Source organism: Lithobates pipiens, unplaced genomic scaffold, assembly GCF_037356315.1.
Source record: "Lithobates pipiens isolate NorthernLeopardFrog02 unplaced genomic scaffold, aLitPip1_a1.2 Scaffold_23, whole genome shotgun sequence".
NCBI lineage: Eukaryota > Metazoa > Chordata > Amphibia > Anura > Ranidae > Lithobates > Lithobates pipiens.
In genome coordinates, this window is record NW_027507785.1 from 164,353,952 (window position 1) to 164,374,292 (window position 20,341).

The following is a 20,341-nucleotide window of genomic DNA, read 5'->3' on the forward strand; positions in this document are numbered from 1 at the left end:
TCACCGGGGAAAAGCCACCCCATCTAATGAATAGTAAACTGCAATAGATTACACTTTTGGTTTTAGGTTTAATACCGCTTTAATCTCCAAATACATAAGGGCAAAATGTGGAATAGACTCCCTTAAGAATTAGGTCTGCCCAGTTCAGTAAAAGGTTTAAAAAAAAAAAAAAAAAAAAAAAAAAAAAAGAGCTGGATGCTTTCTTAAATGCATAAAATATAACTGGATACTGACATTTATATGCAATAAACACCAGGGGTAGCTGATCCAGGGAACACCCAATTGCCTCCTGGGGATCAGGAAGGATTTTTTTCCCCCTGCTGGAGCAAATTGGACCATGATTCATAGGGTTTTTTTTCTTCCCTCTGGATTATCTGTGGGGATAAGGTAGGCTATTGATGTGAATGTACAATATATATGTAAAGCTCTGTGTAAATTTTCGGCGATATACAAATACCTGTACTAAATACAGATTCTCTATTTTACCTCTCTTGTTTGAACTAGATGGACATGTGTCTTTTTTCAACTTAACTATATGTAACTGTTTCCAAGCATTTTAAAAACATTAGTTTATACAGTTTAAAGGGGTTGTAAACCCTTGTGTTTTTTCACCGTAATGCATCCTATGCATTAAGGTGAAAAAACTTCTGGCAGTGACTGGCCCACCAGCCCCCTGTTTTACTTACCTGAGCCCCATAAATCCCTTGTCAGAGACACGCTCTCCCTCTCTGCAAGGGGTCCCAAATCTTGATTGTATAGATTGATATTGGCGCAGCCATTGGCTCCCGTTGCTGTCAATCAAATCCAATGATTCAGGAGCCGCGGGCAGGGCTGAGTCCGGTATTCGTGTCTATGGACGTAAATGTGGGACTCTGGGAGAGCGCTTTACCTAGGGGGTTTTCTGATGCGAGGAGGGGCCACGATCAGAGGGGCCACTCTGTGAAAAATTAGCTGCACAGTGGAGGTAAGTATAATATGTTTGTTATTTAAAAAAATAAAACAGGAAGGTTTACAATCACTTTAAGATCAATCCAAAAATATCCAGTGTCCTAAAGCAAGATCCCCCAACACAGCATGATGCATGTCAGGATGCATATGTGGTATATTGCCCATTGGCCTTTGAGTTTAGGGTGAACCATCTTTAAGAGGCCAGTTTTTCTGTTGGAACTCCAATCCGAAAAGAAGTGAAAGGAATAGTGAAATATTGTTTATTACAAGCAAGTATAAACAGGTCAGGACTATAGGCCCGTACTAACGATCTACAGATTTTTAGATCGTTAGTACTGTGCTTTTGACAGCCGATTTAGTTTTTTTGTCAGGCAAAGGCTGGATGTGCAGACTATACATATAATATACATACAAAACTATTCAACACATTATGTCACTTCTGAAGTTGTATTCTGTTGTATTGTGAGTCGACATGAGACTGACTAGCATTTCACAAATACGGACGTTCGGTTGTCCGATAATCTAAGCGTGTGTACGAGGCTTATCACATGGAGATAAACCTTCTACTGAATTTTCAAGTTTTCATTCAATTCCTTTGTTTAGTCAAGGGAGTATCTCCACCAACCACTGCAGAAGAGTTATAACAAGCTTCAGCTGCCTGCAGGAAATGTCTGCCTACTAGAGCTGCACGATTCTGGCTAAAAAGGAATAACAATTTTTTTGCTTAGACTAAAGATCACGATTCTCGCAGCATAACATCTTTCACATTATACAAAAAATTGGGCTAACTTTACTGTTTATTTTTTTAATTCATTAAAATCTATTTTTTCCCCCAAAAAAATGGAGTTTGAAAGACCGCTGCACAAGTACGGTGTGACAAAATATTGCAACAACGGCCATTTTAGTGTCTAGGGTCTCTGCAAAAAAAAGAAAAGAAATTATAATAAATATATATATATATATATATATATATATATATATATATATATATATATATATATATATATATATATATATATATATATATATATATAATGTTTAGGGGATCCCGGCAATTTTCTAGCAAAAAAATATGGATTTTAACTTGTAAGCAACAAGTGTCAGAAAAAGGTTTAGTCTTTAAAGTGGAATTTCAGTCATCCTTTCATTCATTAAATCTTCTGCCCTTTTTGTTTTAACTTTGGACAGGAAAACATTTTTCTTCTGACAGTAAATATCTTTTACAGCCCACTTCCTGTTTCTTGTCTGGTAAAAAGCCTAGGCTTATGACATCATGCACAGTGCTCTCACTCTCGTGAGAGTTTGCCAGGAAGGGAGGGAGGATGAGTCATAAGAGGGCCAATGAGAGCTGCAGAACTAGAGGTGTGCTTCTGTGTAAATCCAGGAAGTGAATAGGCAGCAGCTTCAGCTGCCCACAGTTAAAATGGTTACAGCCAGACTCAGACTGGAGGGAGATTTCTGCAGAATATTTGGCAAATACAGAATCACAGTAACTATAAAATAATATGCAAAGTGGCTGGAGGGAAGCTTCAGAATGGCAAAGATGTTTTTATTACAAGTTATGTGAGCAGACTGAAGTTCCTCTTTAAGTGGTTAAACTGACCTCATTTACAGACCGAAATTCATCCCTTTGATCTAAAGAACTACATGTTACAATGTTTCTCTCTATCTCTGATGTTGTGATAAACTTGGCAGGCTGCCTGGATTTTTTTTTGTCAACTGTCAGAAGTGAGCAGAGAACTCTCTGCACTTGTCACATAGAATCTCGAAATGCGTTTTTAAGATTGTGAAAAGAGTTGAATCTTTAACGATTAATCGTGCAGCTTTACTGCCTACAGACACTATCCGCTGCTTCAGATGAAGATGTTAGAGGAACCTTGATAGCACAGAGGTACAAAGTTGAATCCTTAAAGAGTGACAGGATGACCAGTCATCTTTTCACTTTTTGGGTCCATCAGAAAGCCACTAGGCTCTTTGTAGTAATCGTATGGTAACAGATGTTGGCCACAAGTGTGGCTTTTACTCACACCACAACTCTTTGTGGTTTAAGTAAAAGCCAAACTGACAATGAAAAATGGCAATTACTCACACACAGTGAATTATAACAGTTTTATAGAAATGTACAAAGACCTTCAAACACAATGAAAAAAAAATGAAAAAAGCATAACAAAAAAGGGAAAGTACCTCTCTATTACACTGACACTGAACTCCTGACTCAGAGGAAGAATAATTCCAGCCTTGAGTAATCAGCTTGTTTTGCATCCTGATCACCTAGAAAAAAAGGGACTATATATCACAGTGTATAAGGGAAGCATGTCTAGAATAACGAATTTGCGAACAATGATCAAACTTGTTAATAAAAGGGTTAAGGTAAAAAGGTTTCCAACCTTAACGGGGTTGTAAACCCTCACGTTTTTCACCTTAATGCATCCTATGTCCCCCAACCCCCCCCCCCGTTTTACTTACCTGAGCCCCGAAATTCCCTTGCCGGTGACGCGCTATCCCTCTCTGCACAGGGTCCTGGCTCTTGATTGAATAGATTGATAGCAGCGCAGCCATTGGCTCCCGCTGCTGTCAATCAAATCCAATGACACAGGGTGCCGGGGGGGCAAGTCCAGCATTAGTGTCTATGGACGCCAATCCATTCAGTCACTCTATAAAATCACTTACTTATGAAAAAAAAAAATCAGCAGCTTTGCATAAAATCTCCTGTTCTATACTGGACAGCAGTTGGCAATATGGTGATGCGGAGGGTAGCCTTGTACACATGTAGTGTTCCTGCTCCTAAGTTAAGTCACCTTAACGTGGCCCGTACTTGGCCGGTGACTACAGAAGTGGCAATACTTTCCATCATGCCTGGGTCTATTGCCTGCCATTTCTTTATTGCTGCAGCCCACGCACTCATTCCTAGACACTGAAAATTTACCTCTGTCTCCTCCACTAAAGAATGGGCTGAGGAACTGAATTATCAATCATGAAGATGGAGGAACTAACTGCCAGTCTTCATGATAGGTATTCACAATTTGTCCAACTATGGTTTACTTGAATTTACTTCTCTGCTTCTGACAAACTTCAGCCTTTTCTATGACAACACATGCCCTACAGGACGGGGTTGGGTGCTTGGTGGGCCCTGGGTTGTGTTTCTCTCCCGCATCTGTGATGTCCTTGGATGGTCGCTCTTAATAGTAGTCTTTTTATGGCACCTGTCATGTTTATTGCCTCTCTTTCCCTACATTCGGCTCACTATACCATCCCTGTTATAGTGTCTCACAACGTGTCATTGAAGTTTTCGTGACTGGAATATAAGGACTATGTGTTCTGTACACAGCAATGGAGTACCCAAGTATGTTAGTGTTTTTCTTTTTTTTTTTTTACTTCTGTATATGCATGAGAGATCACACACTGTTATTGCCCAGCATGTACTGCACTGCAGATCTGTGTTCCAGTGGTCATTTTAAATGTGCATGTGTTAAAGATTTCTAAAAAAAAAAAAAAAAAAAAAACAATCTGGGGACCACGCTGCTACTTATACACTCCCTGTTTGTAACCAGGTTTTCTATCTTATTTCTCTAGATATATCATCATCTGCTCCTGTACACTGAGACATTAGAGACTGTTAAGGTGGTATTAAACCCAAAAGCAGACATTATGTTGCACCTTACCATTTCTTAGATGTGATGTCTGCATTTATTTTCCTTTTTAGGCATTCTTTCATCTTCATCTGGCGAACAGGCCAAAAAGTCAGTTTTTCAAAAGCATAAGCTCTCCTTCTAAATCAGGAAGAATCAGTTTGTTGTAACCACTTATAAAATATTAGTTGGAGTTTGGCTTCATCATTTAGTGTATTTAAATCTCCTAGTACATCCAACACTCCCCTGTATTGCTGTCAAAAGATGCCCCTGTACGCCTTCATCCAGAGTTGGGGCACGCTAATACAGCAGGTGTATAACTGGCCAGATCACCAGATGAAAATGAGAGAAAAAGCCTAAAAAATGAAAAGAATGCAGCCACCCCATCTAATGATTAGTGGGCTAGAAAGTGTTATATTTTTGATTTTGGGTTTAATACTGCTTTAAGCTTGTTGTGCATAATATTTTATCATCTTACACAGACTGGAAAAAAAAGGGAAAACCTCAATGATCAAGTTGATTTTTACATTAAACATGATTTATGTATAACAAGCTGCTTCAATCTCTAGCAAACATTTTCCATGTTTTCAATGAAAGCAATTCTAGCTTATGCATAGTTTTCATCAAGATCCCAATTTAAATTGCCCAGGTTGATGTCGGGATTATACTATCTCCATGCAAGTATGTAGGAGAGGATATCCTACTCAGACCAAATTTTAGAAAATATAATTTCTTTATCATACATCAAGGGACACAGAGAGGCTTCATTAATTCTTACTTATTTATGTGCCACCTGAAAGTGATTGTACACTGAAAAAAAAAAAAAAAAGACATTGTTTAATGGGGCTGGAAGGTGGCAAAGGAGCCTGCTGGTGCCGCTTGTGAGGGCAGAGCTGGGTCTCCATCCTGTACATTAACTAGGACAAGTGGTGCCCAGTGAGGATGACATGTGGAGGCAAAGTTTTATAGCCTTCCTTATGTCAGTTTTGATCTAGCAGCGGGGTCGGGATGGTGGTGGTTCTCTGCAAGGACTCCCCCCTTTATTAGGCATGATTTCCTGAGCAGTAATCTTCCTGACAGACTAGTAACAGCAGACTATATGTCTCACAGAAAGCAGACAGGTAAGGATGCGATGGGGGGGTCCCAATACCTCTATCGGGTAGAGAAGGAGCTAGATGTAGCCCCCTGGTAATTCTACTGAAGATCAATAGCAGCTCTGGCCCCCTTCCCTTATTAGGTACTTCTGCTACTTCCAAGGCATTTTCTTCCATTTCTTCTGTAACAAAGGAGGATTTGTTGTTTAGCTTAGTTGGGTTACAACAGCCATATTCCAGGATACCTGCTGGTAAGGGTTAGACTGTTCGCAAGTGGCGACATTCCCCTTCTCCTTCCCCCTTATTAATGTAGCAGGAATTTATGGAGGATGACAAAGAAGCCTACGACTGCATACCTAAAGAGGGGAAGGTGGAAAACTCCTTAGTCGAGTGCTGTGCACCAGAGGAAACCAAGGGTCAGTTTTTTCAGACTCAGAATGCCTTTTGTGTATTTTCATGCTGAAGTGGTTTGCACTGATAAAGCTGCTCTTCCCGAGTCTTCTTTTCAGGGATTATTAATATTTGAAGCATGGTAGCCACCACAAGATCCCCAATCATTTCCTATACATTTTCACCTAATGGATGTTTCGTACACAGACAGGGCTTATGCCAACAAGGTGTTTGCTCTACTGAACAGATTTATTCAGCAATATCCCAATGGAGGACGAATTCACCAAGTTGGGTAGACCCTCGATAAATGCAGTGCTTTCTTATCACAACAAGAACCTCACATGCCCGATGGGTGGTTTTCAGTTTTTTTAATGCTTTTGACAGAACTCTGGAAACTATGCTCAAAGCATCTTTTGCCTTGGTGGGTGCAGCTTTGCAAATGGCAGTTGGAGTTAGAAATCTTTTCAGACTGATGGAGTCCTCCAGCGGCGATACCAATCTGGGCAAGCGTTTCACAGATTTCCCTCAAGCCCAGTGTTTTGCTGTGGATGCCCTGAAGGATTACCAAAGTTACTACAGTTTGCGGTGGAGGACTACCATATTCAATATGTGGACCTGGGATTTGGCCTGTCCATGTCTCTCAGAGTGTTTGCTGAGGTCATGGCGTTGATTCTGGGCCTTCTACTGACCCAGGGGTGCCTGTACTGGGATACCTTGATGATTTATTTCTGATAAAGCAATCTGCCTCACTTCTGGGACATATTATATCTCTCATGGTACACACTCTGGAGAGGTTTAGCTGGGTTTTCATCAAGGAGGTACAAGAAGTCGGCGGAACAGGAGAAAGTGGAGCTCATCCTGTCCTTAATGCGGACACACTGTCCACGATGTACATTCCGTGAGTAGAAAATTGGCAGGCGGGCTTCTTCAGCCATCAGCAGTGGTTTCCGAAGAAGCAGGCTTTTCACCCGGTAGTGTTCACAGAGATCGGTCAAAAGGTGGGGAATGCTGGATGTGGACCTTCTGGCATCCAGGTTCAATGCAAAACTGGACTGGTTTATCCACAGAACCAGGAATCCTCAGGCTTTTGCGGTGGTTGTGCTGGTGACCCCATGTGTCCAGTTCTCCCTAGTTTATTAAACCCAAGATAACATTCATATGCTTGCAAAAAAACAAAAAACTGTAAACCTTTATATATATCTATATATAGATATAGATATCGATATCTATATATTGTGGAAGTGTGATACCCCACCAATGTTTGGATGCAGGACTCTCAACCAGGCAGGTTCCAGTGTATTTGCTTACTTTGGAGGAAACTGGCTTTTCAGTTTCCACATTATCTAGTAAAGTCCACTTTGGGACCTGGAGCCCAGGGATTTCTTAGAGATCCGGGTGGGATGAAATCTTCAATCCTGGGTCCGGGTTTTGAGACTCATCAGCACACTGATTGTTCAGGTGAGCGTGGGCCTGAAAGTAGAGTCAGGACCAGGGTTCTGGGCTTCACCCTCCCGAGGAGTCCAGGCAAGCAAGGGAGAATTGTGCATGTCTGCACAGTTCTGTCTGTCAGAGCAGACAGAGGGTCCAAGCCGGTGGGCTGGAACAGAAAGGAAGCTGGAAAAGAGTGCTGAGGTGCAGAGTTTTTACAGAAACTCCATTATAGAGCCAAGAGGGCTGAAGCATAAGCCTGAGCAGCGGTGCTACTCAAGAGCCAGGTAGCTTGGTGTTTTTTATTTATTTATTACTACATTACTGCTGTGAAGTTGAAACCCCTGCGTGGGAATTCTGGATGGACATTTTCTTTCTTTAATAACAGTGGGCCTACAAGCTCTTAAATGGCATATCTGCTGTGGCCTTCGCTCACTGGTAGGCTTAGAATATTTTGTAATATATACATATATATATATATATATATATATATATATATATAAAAATAAAGTGAGTGAGAGAGAGCGCAAAAAGGTGCTCAGATTTTCAAATCATCAATAGTTCTTCTTTCTTTGCCCTGAGGGAGTGATGAGAATGTGCACCACAGGAACTCCCCAGAGGACGTTACACGTTGGAGGGGTCTCACACGTGCCATTATTCCACAAGTCAGCCTGACCGATTGGACCTGCTGTTTATTTGTAACACATGCTGTGTAATTCCTTAAAAATTGGAAGTGTGATTTTATAATTTTATTAAAATCTTGGTGAAATAATATACTATGTGAAAATTGAAAAGGAAGGGGAATTGGGACATTAAATGAGAGATGTGACATTCAGTGGGTAATTGGTAAGTACATATGATTGCCTTTGATAATTCATAATATATATACACACATACAGTATATATATATATATAAGTGCCTTTGATAATTCATATTATATATATATACAGTTTAGGTCAATATATATATATATATATATATATATATATATATAATATGAATTATCAAAGGCACTTCTATATATATATATATATATATATATATAAATATTCTTCTACATTTCTTTGTGAAAAAAAAAAAAAAAAAAAATCGCAATAAGCATGTTGACAAATTTTTGGGACCATTGACATTTATACAGTGGTCAGTCACTGGCAGGGAAGGGGTTAACACTAGGGGGCGCTCAAGGGGTTAAACGTGTGTTCTAACTGTATGGGGATAGGATTGACTGACCGGGGGGGGGGGGGGGGGGGTGGGGCGCGCATATGTTGTTCCTATTTAGTAGGAACAAACAATATTTCTCCTTGGCCCTGACAGAACACGGATTTAAGTGTTTACACACACAAATCCCTATGCTGGCTCTTGTGCAACCAATCGCGCATGGCCAGTGGTGATCATGCCCGCCGGCCACATGAATCGTGTCCCCTGCTGTGCAGCGGACTAAAGGGAGGGACTTACCCATATGGGATTTCGCCCAGGCGCTCTGCCGCAGTTTATCTCTGTTAGCCAGTTGGGAATCGGTTAAAAGGGAAAATTTGCAGAAATACAATATTCTTCCCAGATAAAATTGTTTCCATTAACTTCAACTCGATCATAACATACCGGAACATAGGTATAATTGGATATCAATGAACAATAGGTACATAATAAATAGAAATACAACATGTGGTGCTGTGGACTGGGGGTTGTCTGGGGATGTCTGTACCGGGAGCTGTGGAATTACTGCCCGTGGATGTAAAGGCTCACGTGAGAAGGCCTCAGGATGATTGTGGATCTCCATTGTATAGACCAAATACTTATTTTCCACCATAATTTGCAAATAAATTCTTTCAAAAATCAGACAATGTGGTTGTCTGGATTTGTTTCCACATTTTGTCTCTCATAGTTGAGGTATACCTATGACGACAATTACAGGCCTCTCTTATCTTTTTAACCACTTCCCGACCAGCGCACGACGATGTACGTCGACAGAATGGCACGGGCAGGCATATTGGCGTACATGTACGTCCAATATTCGTTGCCGCCGTGCCATCGGGACCCCCCTACAGCGGTCGGGACCCCCGTGAGTCCGGTCGCGGGACCCGCGGACTCGATCGCCGCGGGCATCCCCGCGATCGTCTCACGGAGCGGCCGAATGGAGGAAATGCTGTATAAACAACATTTTTCCATTCTGCCTAGCAACTAGTGACGCTGATCTCTGCTCCATGTGATTGGAGCAGAGATTAGTGTACACTAAATGAAAGCCCAACCCCCCCACAGTTAGTAACACACCCCTAGGAACACTTAACCCCTACACTGCCACCCACTGGTTAACCCTTTCACTGCCAGTGTCATTTACACAGGAATCACTGCATTTATATAGCAGTGATTACTGTATAAATGACAATGGTCCCAAAAATGTGTCAAAAATGTCCGATGGGTCCCCCACAATGTCGCAGTCACAATAAAAATCGCAGATCGCCGCCATTACTAGTAAAAAAAAAAAAATAATAAAAAATTATTAATAAAAATGCTATAAAACTATCCCTATTTTGTAAACGCTATAACTTTTGCGCAAACCAATCAATAATCGCTTATTGCGTTTTTTTTTACCAAAAATATGTAGAAGAATACGTATCGGCCTAAACTGAGGGAAAAAAATGTTTTTTTATATATTTTTGGGGGATATTTATTATTACAAAAAGTAAAAAATAATGCGTTTTTTTCAAAATTATCGCTCTATTTTTGTTTATAGCGCAAAAAATAAAAACCGCAGGGGTGATCAAATACCACCAAAAGAAAGCTCTATTTGTGGGAAAAAAAGGACGTTAATTTTGTTTGGGAGCCACGTCGCATGACCGCACAATTGTCAGTTAAAGCGACGCAGTGCCGAATCGCAAAAAGTGGTCTGGTCTTTGACCAGCAAATTGGTCCGGTCTGAAAGTGGTTAAGTGGCAGAACTTGCACAATTGGTGGCTGACTAAATATTTTTTGCCCCACTGTATCTCATTTAAAGTCCCAATTCCCATTCTCTTTCAATTTTAACAGGGGTGGAGGCACCAAGCCCTAGTGCATTAGGTGTCTCATTTAAAATCCCAAAACTTTTCCCAATTTTACTACTACACTATATGGAGAATGTGGAACCTTTGCATGCAAGATCGTGATGTATATGGCTGCTATGCAGCAAGGCATCTAATGATCTCCCTGTGGGATCACAGCAGCTGGTAAGGAGTTCATTTACTCGCTTGTGGCAATTCCTTTTGGAAGCATTTTTTTCTTCGGTGCTGCATGTTATCATTCCTTCATGGCAAAGAAAGATGAACTATTAAGGTTTAGAAAATCTGAGAACCTTTTTGCACTTTATAATATTATATATATATATATATATATATATATTGTGTGAAGCTAGGAGTTTGCATCCTTGCTAGTAGGTTATGGCCTTTTACCCCTTGGCTTTTTACCTGTTTTGTTACATTACAGCCTTTAGTTAATTTAAAAAAAAAATTTTAATCTGAAGTTTACGCAATGGATCAAAAACACAATAGTCCAAGTTGGTGAAGTAAAATTAGAAAGATATATATACATAAAACTATTTGTGTCATATGATTTGTCATTACATATACACACCTTTTTGAAAGGCCCCAGAAGCTGCAACACCTAAGCAAGAGGCACCACTAACCAAACAGTGCCATGAAGAGAAGTACAAGTCAGGGTTAGGTTATAAAAAAATATCCAAATCTTTGATGATCCCTAGGAGCACCATCAAATCTATCATAACCAAACGGAAAGAACAAGGCACAACAGCAAACCTGCCAAGAGATGGCCGCACACCAAAACGCACGGACCGGGCAAGGAGGGCATTAATCAGAGAGGCAGCACAGAGGCCTAAGGTAACCCTGGAGAAGCTGCAGAGTTCCACAGCAGAGACTGGACTATCTGTACATAGGAAGACAATAAGCTGTATGCTCCATAGAGTTGAGCTTTATGGCAGAATGGCCAGAAGAAAGCCATTACTAAATAGCAAAAAACAAAATGGCACGTTTTGAGTTTGCGGAAAGACATGTGGGAGACTCCCAAAATGTATGGGGGAAGGTGCTCTGGTCTGAGGAGACTAACATTTTACTTTTTGGCCATCAAAGAAAATGTTATGTCTAATGCAAACCCATCAGATCACCCAAAGAGGGGGCTTTACAGAATATTCCCATTTATGAGAAAATAGGAAGTTGGGTGTGGTGCAGAAATTGGGGATAATTAGAGAGTGGGAAAGACGGGGGCTAAAGTTTCTCTCCCAGGTCTTCCAAGACGGAAGGCTAAAATCCTTTCAGGAACTAAGGGATCAGTTTTCAATCCCTAATAAATCTTTTTTTTTTTTATACTTACAGGTAAGACATGTATTGACAGAACAGTTTAAAGGAAGGTCAATAGAATGGAGTGGTATTCCGGTACTACAGAATATCATTAAAACCAAGTCATGGAGATGGATCCGGGAGTGAGTGTGGCTGCTGGGCGGATGCGAGATGTGAGGACGTAGCGTCCGTCCGAGGGGAGGGGCCTGCCAGCGCTAACTGCAGAGCGCCGACGAGTGTAGGAAGGGAACATGGCTCGGAGTGGGGAGGTGAGAGGCTCCATACCGAGCAGACACGAGCCCTTGTGGCTATAGACCAGCACACTGCACAGCAACATCCCGCAACATCCCGCTGCTATTCCCGCCGTTGGCGTTGTGCGAGGGTTAAATCACCGGGGCGCTGACCCCCCACGCCGCTTGCTTCCCCCCCCCCTCTCTTATGGGGGATGAAGGTATTGGAGAGAACCACCAGCTGATCGCAGGGGCCCTGAGAACTATCAGGAGATAGCCACAGCAGATGAAAGGACGGTAACAAATAACAGTAACAGTAATAGTGTATTGCGGGGCTATTTATGTGACAAAAAAAAAAAAAAAAAAGTGTTTGTAATGAGACTCAAGTGCACATGAGGTAGCAAAAAGCAAGTGGCAAAATTGAGGACGATTAAGATATTTTAGCAAGTGGAGTTCCATACATGCATGGTGATGAAGCTTTCCTTTTTTTTTTGTGATGCTTTTCTGCTGTTGATGCATGATATCGCTGGGAGTTGGGATCTATCTAAGAGCGACATTTCCGGGAGGATTAGGTTACACATATAAGAACGTGGACACAGCAATATAAGAGCTTAAGCAAATTAATGTTAAAATTGAAAATGGAGAGGGAAAACGGTACAGGAAAACTGTGGAGAAATGTCGCATAAGTGGAACATATCTGACCGCACTGGCCTCTTTTTGGTTCTGTGTTTTGTTCCCCCTTTTTCTTTTTCTCTGCTTCTGGGCTGGTTAAATGAGAGGATTTGTCTCAAAAGTTACCCCTGGGAGAGGCTGCAAGCACGGACGAAAAGCTACAGCAAGGGATTTATTTCCATGCCCCATATGCATCCTACTTAAACGCCAGCCTACCCAAAGGCAATTCTAATTCAGGGCTGAAGTAAGCAAAGCACCTCCTTGGATGTCTGTACCCCCATTGGACAGATTTATATGTTTACGCAATATAGATTGAACAGTGTATGGTGGATTATTCTTACCGTTCTTTTTAGTACATAGATAAGGCAGCAGGGCGGAAAAGTTGTATGACAAGATATCAGGGATTTATTTTCATGCCCTATAGTATCTTATTTAGAGCAACGCCAGCCTACCCAAAAGCAAGTCTCTTTTAGGGTCGAATTAAGCAAAGCACTTTCCTGGATGTTTGTACCCCTACTGGATAGATATGTAGGTCTACGCAATGTAAATGGAACAGTGTATGGTGGATTATTCTTATCGTTTCCTTTATTACATACAACGCCAGCCTACTTAAACGCCAGCCTAGCCAAAGGCGATTCTAATTCAGGGCCGAAGTAAGCAAAGTACCTCCCTGGATGTCTGTACCCCCATTGGACAGATTTATAATACGCAATGTAGATTGAACAGTGCATGGCGGATTATTCCTACCGTGCTTTTTTACATACATAGGGCAGCACGGTGGGAAAGTTGCACGACAATATATCAGGGTTGCAGCATTAAATCAGCTAAGAAAGGAAGTTCAGTCCTGGTGGACTAAATGAGAGGATTTGTCTCAAAGTTACCTCTGGGAGAGGCTGCAAGCACGGGCGAAAAGCCACAGCAAGGGATTTATTTTCATGCTTCATATGCATCCCAGTTAAAGTAATGCCAGCCTACCCAAAAGCAAGTCTACTTTAGGGCTGAATTAAGCAAAGACCTCCCTGGATGTTTGTATCCCCACTGGACAGATATGTCTACGCAATGTAAATTGAACAGTGTACGGTGGATTATTTTTTCTATTACATATATATAGGGAGCACGGTGGAAAAAGTTGCAAGACAACATAACAGGGATGTATCTTCATGCCCTATATGCATCCAATTTAAAGGAATGGCAGTATACCCGAAGGCAATTTTTTTGAGGGCCGAACTAAGCAAAACACTTTCCTGGATGTCTGTACCCCCAACGGATAGATATGTATGTTTACGCAATGTAAATTGAACAGTGTATGGTGGATTATTCTTATCGTTTCTCTCATCACATACATAAGGCAGCACGGTGGAAAACAATATATCAGGGCTGCAGTATTAAATCAGCCAAGAAAGGAAGTTTAGTCCGGGTGGACTTCTGGTGGACCCCTGGCAGGGTAAAGACACATGTCAGGAGGTCTACTTTATAAGGAACCCAAGTAAAATTGGGAAACTAGGGTATAAAAAGGATTAACAGCTCGTAGAGGGTGGATCGCTGGGGGAAGTGTCTACCGTGAGGGTCAGAAAATAGATAAGAATCCCCATAGCAATTTGAAGACATACAGCAGGGAATCCACAGTGAATAATAGCTCGGGCCCACCTATATAGGAGGAGGAAATATACGTGGACTGGGGGACATAAAATAAAAAAAACAGGGAATAAGTCGGTGTCAAAGACCCAAGACTAAAGGGGCAGAGTCACTTGGTGCTAGGTTCTATATAAGCACGACGTGGATTGAAACCTGAGTAAAGCGGCGAATAAAGCGCCGAAAAGCGGGGCCCCACGGAATTTAAAGGACAAGGGCCTAGACACGACGATTCAACAGTATATGACACAAGGAGTAAGCCCCAAAGAGCCTGGAACAGAGAAGAAACAGCTGTCCATGCAAGAACACAGGAAGGGAGCAGGCAAACATAAGGGAAGTGGTGCTCACCAATCCAGAGAGGACATAATAACAGATAGCGAATGGGAGAGCAGTAAAATGGAAGAATCGAGGACAGAAGATCACCCTCCCACAAAAGGAGAAATGTTGGAGATGCTCTTAAAATTAGAGAACGCAATTAAAACAGATATCAGGGGACTTCGGGAGGACCTGGGAGGATTATTAGAGAGAGTAGAAGCTACAGAAAATCGCATAGACTTTCAGGCACAGGAATTAAACAAAGTTAAAGAACAATTAAAAACAATACAACAAATACAAAGAAATACGTTATATAAACTGGAAGACCAGGAGAACCGAAGTAGAAGGCAAAATTTAAAGATTCGCTCGGTCCTGGAAGTAAAAGGTGAAGATTTAAGGTCAATAATGGATAGCATTCTCTCTCCTTGTTGGGTAAATGAGATAGGGGGCCCCCCAAAGATTGACAGAATCCACAGAATCGGCAAAGCAAGATTTGGGGATACGGAAAGACCTAGGGACATAATAGTACGGTTTACGTTTTTTGAAGAAAAAGCAGCAATATGGAAAAAGTTAAGGGAGAAAACCCCACTGTTATATGAAGGTCGAGAAGTACAGATATTTCCAGACATTGCATATGAGACACTAGCAAGGAAGAGATTGCTGAAACCATTGTTGGGCGAAATGCGAGCTCAGAATGTTAAATACAGATGGGGTTTCCCCGCATGCTTAATAGGGAACAAAGATGGTAAAACTGCGAAGTTGAGCTTTCCGGAAGACCTGGAAGGATTCTGCGAAAAATTGGGTATATGCCCTCCCGCACTTCCAGGCTGGAGGGAAGAAATAGTAGGATTGACGTAGCAGAGGGGGAAGAAGATGATCTGGGGAAGAGGGGGGTGAGAAGGGGAAGGTGATGAGTAAAGATATGAAGCACTAGAGGATGTTGGATTGAAATCCTCTCGCCTAAGGGGAAGAGGCGGGAGAGGCGCAGGCAGAAAGAGCCTCAGGCCCTCTTAACAAATAGATTGGGAGATGGTAGGGATATATACGACCATCAACCAAACAAGGGCCGAAAATAGGCCACAGGGGACGGGGGGAGGGAGGAGCGGGAGAGGGGGGATTAGGGTGGGAGGTGAGGGAGGGGGGAGGGGAGGGGGGATGGGTTAGGGTATGGGAGGGAAGGCATAAGGGGAAGAAGGGATAGGGGAGAAAAGAAGAAGTGGACCACCCAAGTAACTAAGATAGAAAGTACCCGTGTGGGGCAGGGGAGTGATAGGTCAATAGATGGGAAATAGCAAAATAGACAGCATGAAATTCATGTCTTATAATGTCAAGGGCCTGAACACCCCGATAAAAAGACATAAGATTTTAGCAGAATTGAAGCGGTATGAGGCTGATGTCATCTCTCTTGAGGAGACACATATCTCCCTCGCATCAAACATAAGACTATATTCTAATAATTACCCGGTTTGGTATTACAGTGACACAATATCGGCAAGAAGCAGAGGGGTAGCGATAGGCTTCTCAAAAAGAACAAGATTCCATTTAAGTGAAAAAATGTGTGATGCAGAGGGAAGATATCTGTTCCTAAAGGGTACATTGGAAGAGCTGGAATGTAGATTAGTAAATATTTATGCCCCTAATAGTAACCCAATCAGTTTTTTAAACAAGATACTAAATAAACTTATGAATTTTAAAAAAGGGTACATGATTATGATGGGAGATACGAATTTCAGCCTCAACCCAGAAGTAGATAGTTCATCGGAGGTAAAGAGGGTGAAAAGTGCAGCACAAAAAAACATATTACAAAAGCTATATAATAATCAATTGGTGGATATATGGAGAGTAAGGAACCCACAGGTCCACGACTATTCTTTCTATTCAGCAGTGCATAGGATATATTCACGCATTGATTATATATTTATAGACCATGGGTTGTTGGAATATGTAACAGATACTGGTATAGAAGTGATGACCCTCTCGGACCATGCCCCAGTAAAAATATGCTTGAACATTTCAAGGGTTGGGAGAAATCCCTCATCATGGCGGATGAATGAAGAGTTGATGCAAGGGGAGGAAGATAAGATTAAAATTGCGAGTGAAATCGAACAATACTTTGCATTTAATGATACAGCGGAAATTGCAGGTCACACATTGTGGGATGCTCACAAAGCATATATAAGGGGAATATTGATATCAATGGGATCAAAAAGAAAAAAAATGAGAGCCGAAAAGATCAAAAAATTAATGGAAGAGATATGTCGTTTGGAACAGGACCATAAAAAAGGATCGAATCAAAAAGATTCAGTTTATAAAAAGCTATTAACTACAAGGGATGAGCTGAAGGACTTACTAGAACAAGAAACCAAGATGGTGTTCAATGGCTTGGCCAGGGAACGTTATATATGGGGAGATAAGCCAAGTAAGTTTTTAGCTAGAATGTTAAAAAAGAAAAAAGGGAAAAACTTTATTGGGAAAATGCAAAATAAAAATGGTAATATGGTGTTTACTACCAAGGATATAGCGGAAACCTTCAGGATATATTATGAGGGGATATTTGCAGACAGGAACCAGGGGGCAAAAGCCAGGGAAAAAGAGAAGAAGATCAGGGAATTTTTAGGTAAAATTACACTGCCCAAAATAAGCCCCATCGAGAGGGAGATGTTTGAGAGGCCAATATCGGAAGAAGAAATAGTGAGAGCGCTTTTAAAATCAGCCCCAGGAAAATCCCCCGGACCAGATGGATTTACAACATCATATTACAAAATATTTAGAGAAGTCCTTGTCCCCAAACTATGCAGATATATGAATGGCCTAGGAGAAGATTATAAAATGAGCAAAGAAGGCCTAACGGCAACAATTACATTAATTCAGAAAGAGGGTAAAGATCCATCACAATGCACCAGTTATAGGCCGATTTCGCTGTTAAATACAGATACAAAATTATATGCCAAGGTATTAGCAGAGCAAATGAGGGAATTAATGACATCATTGGTCCACCCAGACCAGACGGGGTTCGTAGGGGGCTGGGAGGGTAAGGATAATGGAATAAAGACACTTCTCTTGCTTCAGCGGATGCGACAGGGTGGAACCCCCAGTCTGCTTCTGTCGTTGGACGCACAGAAGGCCTTCGACAGAGTAGACTGGGGGTTTATGTTTCAGACAATGGAAGGGATGGGGTTAGGACCGAAGATGATACAGAAGGTAAGGGTGTTATACAATCATCCAAAGACACGCATAAAAGTTAATGGCCAGGAGTCAGCACATTTCGAAATGGAGAGGGGTACAAGACAGGGGTGTCCGCTGTCACCCCTGTTTGTGCTTTCATTAGAACCTCTCCTAGCGGCAATTAGGGAAAAAACAGAAATAGAAGGGGTAAAAGTGGATAAAGATGAATATAAATACTCCGCATTTGCGGACGATATATTACTCTACATAAATAACCCTAAGACATCTATGCCAAAGTTATTAAGCCTACTGGATCAGTATGGGGAGGTATCCAACTTTAAAATAAATCGGCTGAAATCTGAGATATTGAATATTAACATTAATAAGAAAGAGGCACAAAGTATGCAGCGGGAATGGAAATTCCTGTGGAGGAGTGAACTTAAATATTTGGGCATAAAGTTGACAAAAACAGAGAAGAAAATGTACCGTAGTAATTACATCCCGCTATTGGATGAGATACAAGCAGAGTGCAAGAGATGCAGCTATAGACCATTATCGTGGCTGGGGAGAATAAATTCATTAAAGATGACAATATTCCCCAAAATTTTGTACAGGTTTCAGATGCTGCCGTTACCATTGCCCAATGTTTATCTGTCGAAACTAAAATCTGTCCTAATGAAATTCGTTTGGAAAAATAAAAAAGCTAGGGTGGCTTTCGCTACCTTACGACAACCAAAGAATAGGGGTGGATTAGCAATTCCAGACGTACAGACTTATTATGAAGCAGTAGTGTTGTCTAGGGTGAGTGAATGGACTAAGAAGGATAACACAGAGAAAAGGTGGGTAAGCTTGGAACACGTAATATGTAGAGCACGCTTGGGGAAGCAAATTTGGAATCCCCCACACAAGAGGAGTATATTTTTAGAAGGAAATAGTATTACACGAAACACTTTGCGGATTTGGGACAAAATATATAGGCATTTTAATGGGAAATATAATTCACCACTTATAGCATTAAAAAATAACAAATATTTTTTACCTGGGTGTCAAGAGATTGGAGGAAATTGGGTGAAGGAGGAGGCACAACTAAAAGATGTAATGAGGATGGGAGGTATAGCACCATATCAAGAGTTGGCACAAAAAAAAAAGAGATGATGGTAATTGATGGATGGAGGTACGCGCAGCTCTCCTGCTTTATAAAAAAATAGCCGCCGCGGATTCGAACGGCGGAAGAGTTGACTCCCTTGGAACAGCTATGTACATCAAAGACGCCAAGGAAGAATGTTTCGAGATGGTATAAAATGCTGTTGGAGGGAGTAGAGCTGGGGGTGCCTGCGTTCATCAAAAAATGGGAGAGGGAACTTGGGACACAAATAGATAATGTAACAATAGGAAAAATATTTAAATTAGTTCATAGTTCGGCTGTAGACTCCAAAACGGCGGAAATTAGTTATAAATGTTTGACGAGATGGTACTACACCCCAGAAAAGAACAGTAAATTTCAACTGGATAGTGCCAGGGAATGTTGGCGTGGATGTAAGGAGTTGGGAACGATGACACATCTGTGGTGGGGTTGCCCAAAGATAAAAAAGTATTGGAACCAAATCTTAGTATATATTAAAGAGATTACTAATAAGGCTGTGAGTGCTGACCCCTGGGTAGTGTTATTTCACGGGACAAAAAATGGGGTTAAACAATATAAGGAATCTGTGGTCCCACACCTGTTGAACGCGGGGAAAAAAATTAATACCCAAAAAATGGCATGAGAAGGAGGCGCCGTCAATGTGGGAATGGGTGGATACGGTGGAAGAGATCTATAAGATGGAGTGTTTGAGAGGTAGTCTGGAAGAGAGGAGTAATAAACACATTATGGAGAAATGGAAGTGCTGGCAAGAATTTAAGAAGAAATGGCTTATCTCAGAGGGGTTGAGGCGATAAGGCCCCACATGGGTACAAATAAGGTACAAATAGGGAAAATAAGGAAAAGGTGGTCCACAGAATAGGTAGGAGGAGGGGGGTGGAGGAAGGGTGGGGATGAGTTAGTGGAAATAGAGGGTGGGAGGGGAAAGATTGGGTTTTAGATGTTTACCGAAGTATGTATGGTAAATAAGCTAAATTAAGAAGCCTGGGGTTTAAAAAATAAATAAATAAATAAATAAAAAACTATATATTTAAAAAAATGCCACAATGATGTGATTGTATGGAAGGGACGCTGAGCGTTAAGCTGAGGTTGGTCCTATGGCTATTATATAATAAAAAAAAAAAAAAAAAAAAAAACCAAGTCATGGAAAGGCTTAATATCCAAAATGTATCTAAATATACATAAAGGCATTCGGGTAAGGTTACAAGTTAGGTCCTATAGGACGAAATGGGAAAAAAACGTGGGCGCTATATCGGAATTACAATGGGTAAGGATTCTGGAACTTGCCCCAGGGGTATCGTCCCCACCTCAGAAGATTTCACATCTATTTTTACTCTATAGGGCTTTTTCCGGTTCGGCCGAAGACAGGATGAT

The 20,341-nt window shown here is 41.3% G+C and overlaps 1 protein-coding gene across 6 annotated transcripts in view; it reads right to left on the reverse strand.

Annotated features, from left to right (window-relative positions):
- Nucleotides 1-20,341, reverse strand: part of ATRIP (ATR interacting protein) — a 266,310-nt gene that overhangs the window by 69,709 nt on the left and 176,260 nt on the right. For all 6 annotated transcript variants that reach the window (XM_077452541.1, XM_077452542.1, XM_077452537.1 and 3 more), the window contains one exon: nucleotides 3,133-3,219. In XM_077452541.1, coding sequence (XP_077308667.1) covers nucleotides 3,133-3,219 — 87 coding nt within the window. The remainder of the gene's footprint in view (nucleotides 1-3,132; nucleotides 3,220-20,341) is intronic.